Source organism: Temnothorax longispinosus, chromosome 9 (assembly GCF_030848805.1).
Source record: "Temnothorax longispinosus isolate EJ_2023e chromosome 9, Tlon_JGU_v1, whole genome shotgun sequence".
In the NCBI taxonomy this organism is placed as follows: Eukaryota; Metazoa; Arthropoda; class Insecta; order Hymenoptera; family Formicidae; genus Temnothorax; species Temnothorax longispinosus.
The window spans coordinates 17332334-17348298 of NC_092366.1; the positions used below are offsets into that span (position 1 = coordinate 17332334).

Here is a 15965-nt window from a genome sequence, read left to right on the forward strand (position 1 = left end):
CATGATGAGCTAGGAGGTTGACGGAGGTATTCTAAGCGCGGGTGTTGCCTCCCCACATTGCCTCCTCGTATCGTCGCGGTCATTGGTCAGCGCGTGGAGACCTGCTGCCCCTTCCAAGCGTAACTGCCAGCGCTCTGATTGGCCGTAGGCGGGGCATCCTCGTCGTGAGCCCGGCGCGCCATTCTGATGGCGATGGGTAATAGTGGGGGTAAGCGTGCCGCCACGTGCGGCTGCTCGAATAGCTCCTGCAACCTCCTCGCTCAACATGCTTCCCGCGTAACAGGAGCGATTTCTGAGAAATTACAAACGACTGCAAACTCGTTTTGCCGCTGCGCGCTGTTCGAATACCTCCTGCAATACTTCCTTGCTCATCATGCTGCCCGCGTAACAGGAGCGATTTCTGAGGAATTACAGACGACTCCAAACTCGCGATTCTCGCTTTTCTCACAACGCAAAAATTTTTTTCATAATTTTTATGATCTTTCAAGCGTGTCAACGAATACATAATGTATTTCTCACTATTACTTAATAATAATTTAATACTAATATGTATTGTTCATTAAATTAATATGTACTTATTAATAACATTTGCTTATGTGATACATAATGTATTGTATAATTCACGCGTACGTATACATATATGTGTATATTGCAAGATTAACAATAAGATGATAACAAATTGAAATCAACTGTAATGAATGTTTTATCCAACGAAGTATACCTCGTAGTTTCAGGGAATAGTTTGTTTCATTAATTAATAAACAAATTAAATTGCCAACAAATTAAAAGGTACTATTTTATAATCAGGAGAATCTTCGTATATTGCAAAATCTATTTGATCGGTACGAACAATTGCTGTCATGTTGATTTAACATACGAGTATGTAATAATATCCTATCAATGATTACCGTTGCCGTCGGATCTTTTTTGGTTAACAACATTAAGGTATATTAAAAATATTAATAGTACATTGTTTATGCCTTTATCCCAATAAACAATATGCGATTCAAAGATTTTAAAATAAAATGTTTTAAAACGTTATTGAATAATAAAAAACCACAATAAAAACGTTTCCTAAATCAGCATACAAATTTTAGAGAATTCTTAAGAAATGACGTTACGTTAACATTGTTATGTGCCCTTTAACATAGTGCATGATCTCTCGAACAACATTAAACGATAAAAAGTCTCAGAATATTGTTGCGTAATGCTAGCCAACGATTAATACATTCTTATACTCGTTCTTATATATGTATCTCTGCAACCACCACAGATATAAACATTATTCAAAAACGACATAAAATATTGTAATTAGCGCTAATGTGATTGCAACATCATTAATAATACATCTCACGTTAGGGAGGAAGCTGTGGCAGCGTAAACGACGCTGCTTGGAAGCAGGCGTCTCGCTACTTTTAAAATAAACCTTTAAAAATCAGTTAGCAAAAACATCGAAATATTTATGAATTTTACGGATAGACGTTGCCGTGCATATACACACACACACACACGTCGCGCGCCGGCATTCCCAGACTCGGCGATCAAGGTCAAGGTCAATTTAGAAAGTAAATCAATAATGCACAGCTGCTCGTCGAAAGTAGGTCAAGGCCACGTGTCGCTGGCTTGGCGCGAGAAAAAAAAGTCTGCCCTATCGTTTATCGCAAATATCTGGGCTATCACCCAAGATATAGAGATGATTCGAAAAGGACTGTTTAGTTTATACTCTGCGCTATTGGAGTATCTCGATTTTGTTATTAACAATTACGTCCTTCCGTTTATTTAACATGATAAAGCGCGCGCGTGCCGTAACGATCGGGCGTAAAATGATTTCTGACTTTCGTAAAACGCTTATATCTCGGCAACCGTAAATGATAGAAAGATGATTAAAGAAAGACTTTGTACTTTATACTTTGCCCTATTGGTATTATATACTCAATTGTATTACTCGCAATTATGTACTTTCGTTTATTAAAGCAATAAAGCGTGAGCTGGCCAAAAGAATCGTGCGCCTCGCCATTTTCATTAAACGCTTATATCTCGGCAACCGCAAACGATAGAAAGATGATTTAACTATCACTCGTTAGTTTGAAATCTGCCCTATTGGACGTAGTCATTATTAATACTGACAATTTTACAGTTTCACGTACTATAAGACGAGAAAGTGCGCAAAATCTTAACGAAACGTGCGCCGAGCGACTTTTTATTTTATTTTAACATATTTCAGAGCTTCGACTTTCTCACCGAGAGCCGCCGGACGGTATTCGTGGCTATATACACATTTCTTGTTGGCTAGCATTTTGCAACAGCATATTCTAAAACTCTTTATCGTCTAATATTGTTCGAGAGAGTACGCTTCGCATTAAAGGACACAGCGATATTAAAATAAACGTATTTCTCGAGATATTAAGTCGGTGTCGCGTATCGGCATATTTCAGAGCGCCGATCTTCGGATACGCGACACCGACTGAATCTCGAGAAATACATTTACGTTAACATTGTTATGTGTCCTTTAATACGAGGCATGCTCTCTCAAACAATATTAGACGATAAAGAGTTTTAGAATGCTGCTGCATAATATGCTAGACAACGGGAAAAAGATAGCGACGAGTGCCGTCGCTCGGCGAGAAAGTCGAAGTTCTGCAATGCGACGAGCTACCGAACGAATCTCGAGAAATACGTTCATTTCAATATTGTTATGTGTCCTTTAATGCGAGGCATGCTTTCTCGAATGTAATTAGATGATAAAAGGTTTCAGAATGTTGTTGCATAATGCTAGCCAGTGAGAAAAAGGGAACTGTGTAAATAGCGTCGCGCGACGCTCCGCGACAGGAAAATAAAAACTCCGAAATCCCGGAAATGATTCTGAACGAATCGCAAGAAATATGTTCGTATTGTGGGGGCTTTAGTGCGAGGTATGCTCTTTCGAGAAGAATCAGACGATAAAACGTTTCAGAATGTTGTTGCATAACGCTAGTCAACGAGAAAGAGAGAGCTCCGAATGCCGACGGACGACGCTCCGGACAACGACGCGCGACACTACCTAGATGAATCCAAAGAAATACATTTGCGTTAATATTTCTATGTGTCCATAAACGCAACGCATGGTTTCTCGAACTAAATTAGACAGTAAAAGGCTTTAAAATGTTTTTGCATAATGACAAATCGACGTGAAAGTCAGTTTGCATCGACGAGACGCTGCGTCTCCATACGCCTACTCCAACAGCGATTCGTTTCTGTGACTTTGTGCGAAGCACAATCTTTTAAAATTTTAAATCATTGCATGGTTTTGTAATAGATGCTCATTTATTGCTCATTTTTATTCTTTTACATTTATCCGCCGAAATTCATTATCGAAGGCTGAATGTCACTATTACAACACTGAGAAAAAAAATGTGTCAATCCCAAGAAATATTTAGTCCGATACGTTCAACTAAACATTTTAGTTAGTTAACTAAACATTAGTTGAATTAATTAATTCTTGATTAAAGAAATGAAATAAATTGTTGAAACAACCAATATTTAGTTAACTAACTAAAATGTTTAGTTGAACGTATCGAACTAAATATTTCTTGGAATTAACAATTTTTTTTCTCAGTGAAGGATACTAATAAGGCAAAAGTTGGATTATGAAGTGCAGGTAATCTTGTGTTTCCTCCTTGCTGTCCTGCTCTCCTAATAACAGGAATAATATTTTGTGTCTCAGCGTGACGTGCCTATATCGGTTCTCTTCGCTGTTATCATACGCGAGGGTAATTTTATCCACAGCGGGTAGTTTGAAGAACCGTCTCATGGGCATGACAATTGGCGCCATTGGCGGCGACTCCGTCGATGCGCGGAACGGCTATAGCTCGACACTCGACAGTCGGGCAGTCTCCGATTCACTCCGACTGACGTTTCAAAACACGAGGATGCAAACGTCGTCGTCCGTCGTCTCGTGATCGTGAGAAGCGACGGGCAATGTCGCGGTGGTTGCCGGAGTAACGTCGCGTAAAATGAGACGGCATGTCCCGTTCGGCGCGACTCCTTAGCGGGCTGCTCGTCCTCCTCCCGGTGATCGCGCTGTCCGATGGCGCGGACACGTACGAGGTCGACTGCAATAACCTACGAATGGGGCAGTACATCTGTCCTCATCCCGATTATGATTTCATAGATCCGAAGACGCAGCAGCCGCGCGGCTGCACCAAGGAGAACAAGGCCAAAGGTAGGGGGGCTCTACCTCTCGAACGGCAGAATCTCTCGGTGTCTCTTAACCTCAATCTCTCCTCCGCGTTACGTTCTTTCGCACTTTCGCACCTTTATATTTTTTTCGGCGTTTTATACTTTTATAAAGCGAGACAGACACGTATTTTCCCGCGTTCAAAAAAAAAGAAAGAAAAAAAAAGTAAAGCGTAGACAGTTGGAGCAGTTGTTTTGTTTTGTTCGTAATCCTTCGTTTTGCATTGTACTGCGAATGTTTTCTCTCATATTGTCGTATATCCGGAAATAACGGTTTGCGGGCGAGCGAATTCTCGAAATTATAATTCTGACGAAACTAAACGTAATTTCTTGTTTTCCACAGTGCTGTGTCTAGCTGCCGATCGCCTCATCTGCATAGAAACGAAGAATAACACGTTCAAGAAGGATATACCATGCAAATGGACGTAAGTGTGACTTTTGGATGTCCATAATTAAGTACCTCAGATTTGTTATAAGATTTTTGGATATTCACGCTAGAATTATCGCTTTCAGAAATGGATATTCCTTTGAGACGTCGTTGCTGCTGTCGATATTTCTCGGTATGTTCGGCGCGGATCGATTTTACCTCGGATATCCCGCCCTGGGCCTGCTCAAGCTGAGCACGCTGGGATTTCTCTTCCTTGGCCAGTTCGCCGACGTGATCCTGATAGCCACGCAAATCGTAGGGCCGGCGGACGGCTCGCACTACGTGATGCCATATTACGGTGCCGGAATTAACATCATAAGGAGCAACAATTTTACGTACAGAGTGCCACAATATGACTGCTGAGAGAAACCGGCATACCCGAAACGCATAAATGACGGCTTCTCTAAAAAGATATATATATAATTGTATAATAGCTTCTGCTTCTGTCGCGAGCAACGATGTATAAATCCTAGAGTGGAGTCCTATTTCGTTTTATATATATTTCAATGTAAATTAATCTTTGTATTCTATTCTAATAGATAAGCCAAACGTGTTAACTTGTAGATATTCGTCTCTCTCAACGAAAAATACTGTATATATAAAGATTTACTACTGATTTACGTATTGTCAATTGATATAATTGATATAATTAAATAATAAACTTTGTTTTTATTTCTAAGGCTCTCCGTCGTTCATTATGCATTGCAATTCCGACCGGAGTTCTTCTCAGAACACAAATATCAAACTGCCGAATACCGCAATTATGACTCAGTCGGCCTTGAGCGATTTATCGCGAGACTGTAAGCTATACTTTGTAATGTCGATGCACCGACGTAATTCGATTCGTGCGATTCCGCATTTGTTCCCAATCTCTCGTTCCTCTGATATAAATGCGAAAGCAAGAAGCGTTCATTATTATCCTTTATTTTCGCGCGGGCAGCTCGTCAACGGCGTTTCGCGCACGAACATCTCGCGTTCTCGGAAATCCTGAGACGATGCCGACCGAAGATGCATTGTCTCTTCGCCTTTTGTACATATTAACCGGCACGTTTCCGATATGAAAATATATAAATCTGCACACCTCCACGACGAGCTCTTTAAAGTTATCCCCTCGTGATTGAAAAGACAGACGCGTTTCATTAAATCGGTATTCGGGACGGCACGTCGGTTGAGAAACGAGCCGCTTCGTACGATGACTTCAACTATGAAGACTCTACTTCTACCGCTCGGAATCTTACTATTAATTGCGATAGTATATCGTTCGTCGAGCAATTCTGGAGTAAGCAATTTTATCATCAACGCAATACGTATTTAAACATCTAATTTTTAAGAACGAAGTAAAACTAGAATACATTTCAAGAGAAGTTTGTGAATCTAACAAAAGACGCATTATTGAAATTTCGAAGTATATTAAAAGAAAAAATAAATTGCAAATATATTATTTTTTATATATTACATTTATTTTTCAAATAATAAGGTGTAAATTTTATTAAGCATTCTATTCACTTTACTGTGTTTAATCTTTATATCGAAGGAATAATTTTTGCAGTACACTGATGATACAGAAAGAAACGCTGTGGAACTGCAGGTAATCCGGCGTCGACGAACACTTAAGCCCTTTATTGCAAGTATACATTGTTGCAAGTTAAATCAGTACTATGATCAAGAGGAAGGACGTTGCCTGGGCGTGCCAGGAGGTGGCAAGGTGCTTCACGTTGAAAACAGACGATCCTGTGGCCTCAACGTCTTGAAGCCGCATTGCAAGAGCTCTCTATATTATCACATCTGCAAACGCGGTAAATCAATCCTAGCGCAGTGTGCGAGCGGGCAGATCTTCGACAATCGTCTCCAACGATGTGTCTACTACGATTCAAGCAAGCTAACTCCCAATATTATCCCACCGGACAGCTACATGTATTTCGATCGCGTTAGAGTGCCAAGCTGCACGAGATCCGGCCGATTTCCCGTGCTCGGCCACTGTTCTATGTTTTACACGTGCGACACGAACGGACATCGATTCTCTCAGAGCGTTTTAAAATGTCCACAGAACACGGGATATCAAGTGGACAGAGGAGTCTGCAACGTTGTGCCAGACTGCCAGAACAATAATTCGGTGGATACAGTCTGTGTTCCGGATGCGCCGGGCGAGAATGTGGAATCTCCAAGTGTCGATGAAGCTGAAGAAAGAAATGTAAAAGAAACTTCTGAAATACTCGAAGAAAGTACAGCCAGCGCAGACAATCCTATTGTAGAAAAGAAGGAAAATGTAAATTCTAAAATTTATGATGATATTATTACTACCCCTGGAAGTATAACAGGCACACTGTTAGAGAATAACGATAATGAAAGTAATATGGATGTATCAGATTCAGTCAAAGAAGTTTTAGTTCCTGATGGTATTGACGAAGAGATAATGCACAGCCAAGTTCCAAATCTGCCTGAACCTGTGCAAAAAGCATCTGACGAAGGACAAAACGAGGAGAACGGATCATCGTCATTATTAGGATCACGGATCACGCCATCAACGACAGAACTCAATGATGCACCGCATTCTATCACGACTTCTATGACCTCAATCAAACCGGAGTATCGTGCAAATGCTGACGTGGACAGTGAGACAACTGACACGGCACCGTTCTCTTCGAGTAGTTACATATTATCAAAATTAAATAAAGCAACACAGGATGTAACTACAGAACAGTATAAAAATATCGAAGACAGCACAATGACGCTATCAAATTTCAACACCGAAGCAATTAATCCGGCACCAGCAATAAATGCACCAGAATTCCCTCCAATTAGCGATGTATCACCGAATATAGATGAAAAAATGCAAGATGTGCCTACGGAACAATATAAAAATAACGAAGACAGTGCTGTAATTCCATCGAATTTCAATACAGATCCATACTCGGCATCAACAGTAAGTGATGTACCAGAATTCCCTCCAATCAGCGAAGTGTCACCGGATATAGATGAAAAAATGCAAGATGTGCCTATGGAACAATATAAAAATAACGGAGACAGTGCTGTGATTCCACCGAATTTTAATACTGATTCAGTTGATTCGTACTCGGCACCAACAGTAAGTGAAATACCAGAATCTCCTTCAATCAGTGATGTATCATCAAATATAGATGAAAAAATTAAAGATGCGCCTACAGAACAATATAAAAACGATGAAGACAGTGCTGTGATTTCACCGAATTTCAGTACAGATTCGGTTGATTCGTACTCGACACCAACAATAAGTAATGTACCGGAATCCTCTCCAATCAGCGACGTATCACCGAATATAAATGAAGAAATACAAAATGTGCCTACGGAGCAATATAGAAATAATGAAGACAGCGCAGTGATTCCTCCGAATTTTAATACAGATTCAGTTGATCCTTATTCAACACCAGTAATAAGTGATGCACCAGAATCCTCTCCAATCAGCGAAGTATCACCGAATATAGATGAAAAAATGCAAGATGTACCTACGGAACAATATAAAAATAACGAAGACAGTGCTGTAATTCCACCGAATTTCAATACAGATCCATACTCGGCACCAACAGTAAGTGATGTACCAGAATCTCCTCCAATCAGTGATATATCATCGAATGTAGATGGAAAAATGCAAAATGTGCCTACGGAACAATATAAAAATAACGAAGACAGTGCTGTAATTCCACCGAGTTTCAATACAGATTCAGTTGATCCATACTTGGCACCAACAGTAAGTAATATACCAGAATCCTCTCAAATCAGCGAAGTATCACTGAATACAGGTGAAAAAATGCAAGATGCGCCTACGGAACTATATAAAAATAACGAAGATAGTTCTGTGATTCCACCGAATTTCAATACAGATTCGGTTGATTCGTACTCGGCACCAACAGTAAGTAATGTATCAGAATCCTCTCCAATCAGCGACGTATCACCAAATATAGATGAAAAAATACAAGATGACCTTACGGAACAATATAGAAATAATGAAGACAGCGCAGTGACTCCTCCGAATTTTAATACAGATTCAGTTGATCCATATTCAACACCAGTAGTAAGTGATGTACCAGAATCCTCTCCAATCAGCGAAGTGTCACCGAATATAGATGAAAAAATGCAAGATGTGCCTATGGAACAATATAAAAATAACGGAAACAGTGCTGTGATTCCATCGAATTTGAATACAGATTCAGTTGATTCGTCCTCAGCACCAACAGTAAGTATGACCTTACGGAACAATATAGAAATAATGAAGACAGCGCAGTGATTCCTCCGAATTTCAATACAGATTCAGTTGATCTTATTCAACACCAGTAGTAAGTGATGTACCAGAATCCTCTCAATCAGCGATGTATCACCGAATATAGATGAAAAAATGCAAGATGTGCCTATGGAACAATATAAAAATAACGGAAACAGTGCTGTGATTCCATCGAATTTGAATACAGATTCAGTTGATTCGTCCTCAGCACCAACAGTAAGTGAAATACCAGAATCTCCTTCAATTAGCGATGTATCATCGAATATAGATGAAAAAATTCAAGATGCGCCTACAGAACAATATAAAAACGATGAAGACAGTGCTGTGATTTCACCGAATTTCAATACAGATTCAGTTGATTCGTCCTCGGCACCAACAGTAAGTGAAATACCAGAATCTCCTTCAATCAGCGATGTATCATCGAATATGGATGAAAAAATTCAAGATGCGCCTGCAGAACAATATAAAAACGATGAAGACAGTGTTGTGATTCCACCGAATTTCAATACAGATTCGGTTGATTCGTACTCGACACCAACAATAAGTAATGTACCGGAATCCTCTCCAATCAGCGACGTATCACCGAATATAAATGAAGAAATACAAAATGTGTCTACGGAACCATATAAAAATAACGAAGATAGTACTGTGATTCCATCGAATTTCAATACAGATTCAGTTGATCCGTACTTGACACCAACAGTAAGTGAAATAACAGAATCTCCTTCAATCAGCGATGTATCATCGAATATAAATGAAGAAATGCAAAATGTGCCTACGGAACAATATAAAAATAACGAAGATAGTACTGTGATTCCATCGAATTTCAATACAGATTCAGTTGATCCGTACTTGACACCAACAATAAGTGACGTACCAGAATCCCCTCCAATCAGCGAAGTATCACCAAATATAGATGAAAAAGTGCAAGATGCGCCTACAGAACAATACAAAAACAACGAAGAGAACGCATCGAATTCCAATACAGAAATTTATAGTAAAGATGATAGTGCAGTAACATTACCAAATTCCAACACTGAAGTAGTTGATCCGAGTTTAACATCAGCGTTAGATTATATACCAGCAACCACAGATAGTCCGAGGAATGATGATTCCGATGTATTATCCTCTACGTCGACACCTGTGATTCTGCCATCACAAACAGCTGTTGATCAGCTTGCTACAGAAGGATCACTTGAAGCTATTCCTTCGACAGACAGTAAACTTGCAGACACCAGCTTATCTACACCGGATGAAGTCGAAAGTATTTCTTCCTATTCACCTGAAAATACTGACGATTTATATTTAACACCGACTCCGAGATCCACTTTGATTTCGAAGGAAATAACCGCACCGATGGATATTGCAACTACAATACCTTCCATACAAAATCCATCTATTTCAGACACAGATCTGGTAATGCAAAATGGTAAGGATAGCATGGAAACACCTGCTTCTTTCACTGAATAACATACTGATTATAAATAAATATATATCTTAAATAAATTCATAATATATTATATACTTTCGTTAGAGAATGTAGATATATCGTTGAAAAGTGCATGCGTATATATGATATGAATATTATATGTAGGTAAAATAATAATTTATTATGATTCGTAATTTGATTCCCATTCCTGAGGTAGTCATGAATAGAATACATATACATAGTATATAAATCCATTTTTCTATACAACCAACGAGATATAAAGAAAAAATTATTTTACAAAACGAGGAAATATAATAATAAATAATACCTTCTTACCGATTTACATTAATCACATTTGTACTAATATAATTTGCATATTCTAAGTCTTATTACTCTTACATGTTTTCTTTTTCTTGCTCGTTAACGAGTGTGTGATATACCCCTTTCCGTTTAATTAACTCCGAATGTGTGCCCATCTAAGAAAAAATATATTTTATTTATACATTATATACCTATGAGGATTCTAATAAAGATATGTTAATTTTATCGATTAAATTAAAGCATACCTCCACAATGATACCACGTTGTAACACAACAATTACGTCAGCTCCTTTAACGGTACTCAACCTATGAGCGATTACAAGCACTGTTCTGCCTCTCGTAACATTTTCAATTGCTTTTTGAACGATTCTCTCACTTTCATAGTCCAACGCGCTAAACATAGACAATAGATAAACACCAAAACAAATCTTACAATCTTATTGCAATTTCCTACCTTGTTGCTTCATCCAGAATTAATATAGACGGTTGTTTTAACAAAGCTCTGGCGATAGCAACCCGTTGCTTTTGTCCACCAGAGAGCTGCGTGCCTCTTTCTCCAACTTCTGTCGCGTAGCTGTCTGGGAATTTCGTTATGAATTCGTGCGCATTTGCTTCCTTAGCTGCCTCAATGACCTAAATTGATTAAGCTATTTAAAAATAGTATTTAAAAATAGTAAAATATTTCATGCAGTAATACTCATATTAATTTCAATACTTTATTACCTCTTCATCTGTTGCGCCTTGCCTTCCGTACCTAATATTTTCCATGATACTGGTGGCGAATAAAGTAGGCTCTTGATTTATATAACCCAAAACATTGCCTCTGAGATAACTTGAGTTAAGAGATCTGATATCTCGACCGTCAATAGTAATGGAGCCTTCGTCAACGTCATAAAATCTGTACCATTTTAAATATAAATTTTTATACATTTTAAGTAAAATATGATCGTCATTGGATTCGAAAATGGATCGTACCTTTCTAATAATGCAGCCACTGTTGATTTACCGTTACCGCTAGTGCCGACAATAGCCACGGTTTTTCCAGCGGGAATGTGTAAATTGAAATTTTCCAAAATGACATAATTAGGTCGAGTGGGATAGCTAAATGTCACATTTTTGAAAACTATATTCCCTGCCAGGGATTTATCCGTGATTACATCACCACCGGTCATCATTGGCGAAGGCGGCATATCTAGATACTAAAAGAAAGAGACAATAATACCTACTTTATAAATTCTTTTCTTATAAATAAAACAGCATAATCTAAATAAAAATTACCTGGAAAATCCTGGCCCCCGCACTTTGTCCTCTGACAAAGGTCCCGAAGAGCACCGACAACTGGCCTAAGGACTTCTGTATGGTTTGCGTAGCCATTAAAAATGCCATGAGATTTCCCGGGGACAATTGTCCTGTAGAGAGTAACTGCCCACCAAAATATAACGTGGACAGTAAGATACCGTTGAGCAGTAAATTCGTTCCTGCTTGAAAGAAGCTTATACCGAAACCTAATCGTTCATATAAATCAGACGAACGTTCGATCTCCTTGTAAAACATTTCCGCCTCTTTCTCCTCCGCAGCGAAAGCTCTCACCTGATAAAGAAAAAAATCGAGTGTAAAGAGTGTGGTATTAAAATTTTTGTAAGATACCTTTTTAGTCATTTATTTGACGTACCGTTCGGATATTTTGTATGGCTTCTTCGCACACGGCAGTAGATTTTGCGACTTGACTTTGCGCTTCCATCGACAACTTGCGCAAACTCCTTCCCAGGAGAGTACCGACAAAAATTATTGGGGGCAAACTGAATACCACAAGAGTGGTCAGTTGCGGTGATATCACTATTACAGAGACGATACAACCGATAATTTGCGTGAAGCTTCTCAAACCTTGAGAAATGCAAGTCTTAAATGAACTTTTAAAATCCTGAATATCACTGGTCAATCGACTTACTATTTCACCAGAGCGTGTTTTGTCAAAAAACGCTATGTCTTGCATAATAATTGACTTGAACAAATCCTGACGTAGGCTCACTGCGACCCTTTCACCAACGTGTGAAAGAGTATAAATATATATAAAGGTAAAAAATGCCTAGAAAGATAAATATTAGAATTTAATTAGACAAGTATGGAATTTAGAGACACTGGGAGAAGAATATTGTTCTAATTATCTTACTTGCGCAAAGTACATGCGTCCCAAAACGAAAGCTGGCTGAGTGAGCTGCAGAATGACGTGTTTTGCAGAATCACTTTTGTTCTGACATATTTCAGTCAGCACATTTATGACACTTCCAACGCACTGCGGTATTTGTATGTTTAACAGTGCTACTATTAATGCGCTCTACAAAGTAGTGGATTGCCGGTATGTAATTTGCAACAATATCAGATTTATCAATTATACTTTTGCCACATTTATAAATACTCACCGATAGTGCCAGTAACAAGTACCAGATATGCGGGTATAAATATTTAAAAAATGTTGTCCATTCAAAAGTCAATTCAGGCTCGCTCGGAGTGACTGGACTTATGTCGCTTATCCTTCTAGCCTCTTTACAAAACACAATTTGATTACATGACTTTAAAAGACAAGCGGTCGTTATCCCAAGTCCACCAAATTTCAATATGTACGAGGAGAGCTTCGATTCATTCACATTTTCTCTGGCGCATCTTCGAGTAACTTTAGTGAATTCACGCTTTGCTGCCTCCCATACATTTTGGCTCCTTCCTTGCAGAACACATTTCTGCAAGGAATACCTGAAATTAATTCAATAAGAACCGATTTAATATCATCTAAAGTGAAAAGTTATCACTGTACTAAATAATCTTAATTCTTTAAATGTAGAATTTATCTGTTATTATAAAAATAAAGTATAGTTAAGATTATATCATTATAGAATGAATAAAACATTATGCATGAGAAATAAAGTAAAATAAAGGTAAATACACATAAATAATTTTTATACAATTTTTACATTCTTTAGACATTTCTGCGGCACAGTCATAAGTATAAAAATAATTTATAATTATTAATTACCTTGAAATCGTGGAGCTATTATTATGACAAGTGAATAACGCAGCGCGTAACACAGACATTCTTAGGATATAATTCGTATTATTATCAAACTGACACCTATTAATTACGCCGGCACATATCTCGCATATACTTCGCGTTTATTAAATTCGCGACCACATACATCACAATTAATATCACCGCGATAATTTTCACGTAGACGACGCGACGACGGAATTTTCTTTTTAATTCGGATTCGGACACCGAGAGAAGGTTAGGCTAATAATATCGCGACCAAGGGCGGCGCCATGTTTCAACGCGACCGTCGAGCATCTCGTAAGCTTCTCACAGATGGCTCTCGATGTATCATCTCGGAAGAGTCGGAAGGCAGCTCGTTTGTGCGCCGCGCGCGAGCGCGTACTCGGAGTCCTCCTCGTAGTGCGCGTTTCGAAATTCGTGATTTCGCGTAGAGGCGAGTTGAAACAACGAATTTATCCCCGACGTCTTGTTCTCGGCAGTGCCCGGCGAGGAATCGCGAAGAAAGGCGGCTCCCCGAGAGGCTGCGGCTGTGACAATCGCGCGGGTCTGGGTGAGGTCTGGAGCAAACAGGACGGACACCGGATTCGCGCGGCGAACGTGATGGCCACTTTGCGACCTTCGCGTCCTTGCAAGGTAAGATCAAGAGTCTCTTGTTCGCGGAAAAAATGTTTGCTCTCCGGGGCGGCAGTGTGGTCTTAGTGGTAGAGCGCCTGCAGACTCGTAATCTGAAGAACCAGGTTCGAGTCCACTAGAGCCATGGAATTTATTTTCCGAAAGCTGGCTGGAAAAAAACTTTCCATGGCTCTATAGTGGTGGACTCGAACCTGGTCCCTCAGATTACGAGTCTGGCCCTCTACCACTAGACTACACTGCCGCCCTAAAGAATAACCATTAGATAAGATCGATTTGGCTTGACGAAAAGACGAAATTATCGCAATCACGCGTATCGTTTATTGCGATAGATGCGAACATTTTTGCGAGAGATCTACCGGTGAGGGTCCGGGGGAGGGAGGGAGGGTTGTAATTTAACCGTCTGTATGACCGCCGCTCTTTCTTTTTACTCGCAACTTCTCCCGGAAGTTTGCCACGTGGCCCCGAGAACCATCCCCCCCCCGTCGCGTGTAAAATATTTTCCGCGTCGCGAGAGAAAGTGGCACGAAGAGCGAACTTCGATCAGTAAGTTAATACACGGAGAGACGGAGAAAGGCTCGAAAATTGCGCCTCGACGATGAGGGCCGGAGGGACGCTCCCGGCCCCTCCGCCGAATGAATGGCGTGCGCTGGGGCCTTAAAGGACCTAATCGCCCCGACAAACTTTTTGAGCGACGAGTTAATGACGTGTATTTATGTATTCGCCGCGTTTAATTGCCCGTGCGGCTATTAGCGCTATACTCCGCGCTTTAATTCCCGCCGGCTGAACGCCGTGCTCGCGCGACGGGGATAAGTATTTAAATGCTTGTGTGTACGCGCGCTCTCGCGCGATGCACTGAGAAAAAAATCGAAGAATATATTTATTAGGTGGCTCCCAACAGCTTACTTACTTTTTTACACATATTTATTTAGAATTGGATATTTTTATTTATAAGTTAAATAAAAATATTTAATTCTAAATAAATATGTGTATTATATTAAGTAAATAAGTTGTTAGGATGCCACCTAATGAATATTTTTTTGGATTAAAATATATTTTTTTTTCTCTGTGTGGAAATCGCTCGATCAGGCGAGATGAGAATGACTCTGTGAATTGATTTGAAACTCGATGGGGTTTTTCTATATCGAAGAAAAGATATCTCGCGAAATTAATTTTTCTTCTTCGCGAAAAAAGACTCGAAATTTGGTAATAATCATCTACTAATTGTGGAGTTGATTACGTTATACGTTTGTATCTATTCAGCTACGAAAGATATCGTTGTTTTATTATTCTCTGTGTATTATTGAAGCGGGATGAATAAATTTTAGAGTCAGTTGGATCTTTCTATTCTTTTAAAAAGACAATTTTTTCACCGCAATTATAAAATTAATTATATAGATTGTAGAATTAAATATAAACAGAATTAAGCGTTACGTTTTGAATATTTTGTCTCGCATTGTGCGGCGAAGAGAGGGAGATGAAAAGCCTGGAAGATCGCACATAACACTTTGATAAATAACTTGACATATAACTGTTATTCAACTCCACTTGATATTATTATCAACGTTAGCGCGCTTTTTGATTTTAATTGCTCTTTGTCTAGTTCACGTTATGCATTCCTGAAACTTTTGCGACCGTTCAAAAT

At 39.3% G+C, this 15965-nt stretch overlaps 3 protein-coding genes across 4 annotated transcripts; 2 read left to right on the forward strand and 1 right to left on the reverse strand.

Moving 5' to 3' along the window:
- Nucleotides 1-3832: 3832 nt before the first annotated feature.
- Nucleotides 3833-5321, forward strand: Bisc (TM2 domain-containing protein 1 biscotti). The gene is made up of 3 exons (XM_071788825.1): nucleotides 3833-4201; nucleotides 4559-4640; nucleotides 4729-5321. The coding sequence occupies exons 1-3, from the start codon at nucleotides 4003-4005 to the stop codon at nucleotides 5003-5005; spliced, it is 558 nt and encodes a 185-aa protein (XP_071644926.1). The 5' UTR covers nucleotides 3833-4002; the 3' UTR covers nucleotides 5006-5321.
- Nucleotides 5322-5759: 438 nt separating this feature from the next.
- Nucleotides 5760-10886, forward strand: LOC139819474 (uncharacterized; the record flags this gene model as incomplete). The annotated part of the gene is made up of 3 exons (XM_071788826.1): nucleotides 5760-5921; nucleotides 6192-8787; nucleotides 9052-10886. Coding segments are annotated over 3 exons (4074 nt in total), but the record flags the coding sequence as incomplete, so codon positions are not given.
- LOC139819471 (mitochondrial potassium channel ATP-binding subunit) lies at nucleotides 10666-13963 on the reverse strand. Of its 2 annotated transcripts, XM_071788821.1 has the most exons (10): nucleotides 13676-13957; nucleotides 13068-13395; nucleotides 12818-12982; nucleotides 12320-12733; nucleotides 11926-12237; nucleotides 11623-11846; nucleotides 11371-11545; nucleotides 11102-11280; nucleotides 10893-11040; nucleotides 10666-10802 (listed from the first exon to the last, which is right to left on the reverse strand). In XM_071788821.1, exons 1-10 carry the CDS (start codon nucleotides 13732-13734, stop codon nucleotides 10722-10724), a joined length of 2085 nt encoding a protein of 694 aa, XP_071644922.1. In that variant the 5' UTR covers nucleotides 13735-13957; the 3' UTR covers nucleotides 10666-10721. The 2 variants fall into 2 exon arrangements, with proteins under 2 accessions (XP_071644922.1, XP_071644923.1); XM_071788822.1 differs by lacking the exons at nucleotides 10666-10802; nucleotides 10893-11040 and having other exon boundaries at nucleotides 11108-11294; nucleotides 13676-13963.
- Nucleotides 13964-15965: the final 2002 nt, after the last annotated feature.